This window comes from Calidris pugnax, unplaced genomic scaffold, assembly GCF_001431845.1.
Source record: "Calidris pugnax isolate Ruff unplaced genomic scaffold, ASM143184v1 scaffold219, whole genome shotgun sequence".
Lineage (NCBI taxonomy): Eukaryota > Metazoa > Chordata > Aves > Charadriiformes > Scolopacidae > Calidris > Calidris pugnax.
In genome coordinates, this window is record NW_015094507.1 from 18,979,441 (window position 1) to 18,983,706 (window position 4,266).

At 44.9% G+C, this 4,266-nt stretch overlaps 1 protein-coding gene across 1 annotated transcript; it reads right to left on the reverse strand.

Moving 5' to 3' along the window:
- On the reverse strand, window positions 1-4,266 carry MRAP2 (melanocortin 2 receptor accessory protein 2). The gene is made up of 3 exons (XM_014964451.1): window positions 4,263-4,266; window positions 4,050-4,149; window positions 1-557 (listed from the first exon to the last, which is right to left on the reverse strand). The coding sequence occupies exons 1-3, from the start codon at window positions 4,264-4,266 to the stop codon at window positions 164-166; spliced, it is 498 nt and encodes a 165-aa protein (XP_014819937.1). The 3' UTR covers window positions 1-163.

The window sequence follows — 4,266 nt, forward strand, 5'->3', positions numbered from 1 at the left end:
TGCACTCAAGTGTTTTATTTCCATCTAAGTTCTGTCAGCACAACCAGTCTTATGGACAATAAAAAGCAGAGGTCTGAAATAGCTTCCATCAAAATACCAGAAGGTCACAAAAGGCCTTAAACCACACAACAACGGGAACATCTCCCTTCAAACCAAAGCCTTTTCAGTCAAGGACGCGGTGGGAAGACTGCGCCACCGATTTGCTTTCCAAAATGATGGGTGGCTCGGAGATGAGGAGATCGTCCTCACCCAGCGAAGAGTTCTGCTCCGTGTTCACAAAGTTCGGGATGTTAAATTTGGTGTGACAACTGAGGTCCTCCTCAAACATCCCACTGCTCCTAGGAACTTCCTGGAAGTGGATATTAGTCTCCAGACCTGGACCTTTCTGATTTTGTTTTGTTTTGTCCAGATGTTCCACCTCATTAATGCAGAAATGGAAAAGGGAGCGGGATTCTTCAGCTATTTGCCGAGAAAAGACCCTCTCTGACTCCAGGGGTCTTCCAAAATCTGCCACAAAACTATTCATGCGAAATCTTTTTTCGGAGGGCTCAGCGTTGCTAAGGAGGAAAAAGAAAAACACAGTCAGCACGGAAGTAGAACTATTTAGGATAAGAGAAAATGCCTCAAGTTGTGCCAGAGGGGGGGTTCAGATCGGATGGTAGGAAAAATTTTGACACTGAAAGTGTTATTAAGCATTGGAATGGGCTGTTCCAGTGTCTCACCACCCTCACAGGAGAGAATTTCTTCCTGAGATCTAATCTAAATCTCCCCTCTTCCAGTTTAAAACCATTACCCCTCATCCTATCTCTCCACTCCCTGATAAAGAGTCCCTCCCTGTCTCTCCTGTAGCCCCTTTAGGGACTGGAATGAGGTACTGGGTTTGCCAGTGAACTGCCCCAAGCCCCCTTTTCTGGCCATCTCCCAGTCCGTGATGCTGGGTTCTGGTCTGTGGGATTTACAATTAAGCTCTGGGTTGGATGGGGCTTGGAGCAACCTGGTCTGGTGGGAGGTGTCCCTGCCCAGGGCAGGGGGTTGGAACTGGATGATCTTTAAGGTCCCTTCCAACCTGAACCATTCTGTGACTCCATGACTCTGCCCACTGCATCTGAGTGCCCTGTCAGGGTACAGACCATTTTGCCCAGTATACTAATAGGGGCTTACTGGTTTGGTATTGACACTTGAGATTCCTCTATAGCTTAAACACCCCTCTCTCAACACTCCCTGAAGTGACCTGGAGTAGCTGGCAAATCAGGGAAAGGAATAAGTAGCCAATCCTTCAAAATAGCAGGATTTGGCATCCCAAAGGGGACTCGGGGGCTCTGAACAGATCCCTGGTCCCAAGCCAGAAGTGCTACCACAAACCTGAGAAACCTTCCCTGGATCAGTTTTTCAGAAAACACATACGTGTATCTGTAGAAGGAGGTTTTGTTTCAGTGGATCTGCCTGTCTCCGAGTCAATTTCACCCCAGAATCCTTAACTGAAACCAACTGATTTCTTAAATCAAAGTCTCAGTCATTTTACCTTTACTGCAGCGAATTGCACAACCTGCCTCAGTAGCTGCATGAAGCTTTGAGATAACACCAGCCAGTATTTTGTGCAGGTAAGTCACAGGAACGTATGAATTTGCTGCACAGATGCATTTTTAAGGACATTTTTAAAAGCAGGAACGAACATAGCGTGCTACTTTCTCCTGAGTGCTGAATGAGACTACTTTTCAGGCAAAAATTCCAGAAGATTGTCAACACAAGCTGATGTTCTACACATACTAATGGGCAAGCAAACAAAAGAACAGTGCAAAGGGGAACCATTTACACAACTAAATAAACTTCTACCTCTCCCCATCCTGTATCTTGACCCTTTTCTTTTCTGGTCTAAGGCTGTACCCAATTCTGAAGAGCTTGTACAATTTTCAAAAGGATGTGCTATCATACCCCTTTATATGGAGCCAAGAAAAGCACACTACTAGAAAAATCAGAGTACTCTACTTTGGATCCATCCATCTGAACCCAGCTACACTTCCCTCTCAAGCTAATGGCACTTTAAAGAACAGCCAAATTGACTTAACCCAAGTCAGAGACACGTCCATCAATCAGCCTGGCTTCCTCCCAAGACCTAGGAACCCCATTAACATCTATTTCTAAAGGAGAGCTGCAAGACAGCCCGCTAATGAAACCATGAGTCACCAAGAATCCAGGCAGGTATAAAGAGAGAGGCAAACCAGAACCACCACCTGCACTGGTAGCTGTTTGTGTTCTCCAGTTTTTATACACGTGTGTCAAAAATAAAGAGGAAATAACACTATTCTCTACCCGTAGCATAATCCAGTATCATACACATCGGGTTACCAAATCTCAAAAAAATAGTGCTCAAATTTCTTCAGGGTGCCAAATCAGCATACATCATAATTGGGCAAGTGTTCAAGGATGCACCTCCCAAAGCTGCAAAGGAAGCTTAAAATAAATACAGAAAAGAATAACTGGGCTCTGTGAGAAACTGGACTGGGACCTAACAGGCTCTCTTCAGCAACTGAAGAAAAGTCCTATTAAGATTTAGATCAGAAGGGACTTCTGGAGGTCTCTAAGCCTAATGCCCTCCTCACGGCAAGGCCAACCCTTAATACAGATCAGGTTATCTGGATGGAAAAGTTGACCAAAAAAGTTGACCAAAAAGAGGTTTCAGAAACTCCCTAGGCAACCTGTTCCAAGAAAATGGATGAAGAAAGCAGAAACACAGCAGGAGATTCCAAGAAGCCCTCTGCTACCTGAAAGGACATTTTTACAAGTCTACAAGCTTTTGACAAATATCCACATTAAATTCTCTTTGTTGTACATTTGGCTTCATCACTTCTTCCTCTCTCATTATTATTCACATGGGGTACAGGCTTAGATGCTCAGCTGAGAAACAAGATCTCTGGGGAAAAGAGGCCTCACACCATCCCTTACAAGGACTTGGGATAGATTTGGGAGCAGACTATGGCTACTTTAGGACAGTCTGTAAGGGAGGCAAAAAATACCAGCCATGAAATTCAGCAAGTCAGTTCTGGGAAGCTGAATTCTTCTGCCTCTCTATTTCCTTCTCACAGAAGCAAAAGCTGAGGAGCACAGAAGAGGTTCACGATAGACGTGTGTCCCCTCCCTAACACGGCCCAGCCCCTGCAGATGTGCTATTACCTGAAGTTTCAGACCTAGTCTACATCTGACTAAATAGCAAAGGGCCCTCAGCAGACAGAAACAGGCTGCTTTAGGAAGTGATAAGCACCAATTGCTTTTCACAATCAGCTTCTCATCATCGCTACCTGCCTGCACGCGATCGCGCTCTCCAGAGAGGCTTTTTATTTCTGCTTTAGGGCACACAAGCCTGAGAGGAGACACAGGTTCAGACTTTCTCAGAGGAAGGGACTCTGACAGCCCACGTGCTGCACAGACACAGATAAATGGCTGAGGCAAGGCAGGGGCTGCACATAGTTATCAGCTGGAAAGAGCTGGGGACTCTGGTGTTAAATATGGGCTGATCGGTATTTCAGCACCAACTGCAATTTCTCCGCAGAAACGAAGACACTCTGGGGAGCCACAAGTTTAAGGGAAGGTTTTGTACATACTACCAACATCTACTTTTTGGGTTTGGACACACATCCACGTGGAAACCATCCAACTTCTTTAATTTAACATCTGCACTGCATTTTATTTGGATATACTCTGTCAATATTCGCTGTGTTCCACTCCATCATAATGTGAGCCTACCTAAAATGACCCGATTTCTTCACAGAACAGTAATCTAAAACCACCTGTTTAGCAGCCTGTCTGCCTTTTACCATGAAAATGCACATTCCCTTTTTCCTGCGTGCCTGCAGTTCTGGTTTTGAGTGCCTGGAAGTGCTTGGAAGAAAGATTATTTGAAACAAAGATAGATGACACCCTTTCATTAGAACAGAGTAGGATGAGGTGGTGCTGGGCCAGTGCAAGGTCAGTGCTGTCACTGCTGCTTTGGGGGCTTCGAAAGAACATTTCGCGGGTGGGATTTGTTTCCAAATTCCACTTTTTAGACTCACTCTTGATGTGGTGCTCCCGTCTTCGTCAGCAGGGTCAGGACAAAAAACATGAAGATGACAAAAACCACAAGACCAACCCAAAATCCAATCACAATCGAATCTGGTGGGGGGAAAAAAAAAAAAAAAAAAAGAGAGATTCCGTCTTTCTCTGCAAGTGTTATTTCTGCTCCTTTCTTTACTTGAGCAGTCTGCAATTAGTTTCATTTCACCTACCCAT

Bases quoted from the DNA above. Each gene is read 5' to 3' on its own strand.
- MRAP2 (XM_014964451.1), bottom strand. The intron at 558-4,049 runs GTGAGTCTAAAA...TTTCCTCCTTAG, and splicing joins ACGGGAGCACCACATCAAGA to CAACGCTGAGCCCTCCGAAA.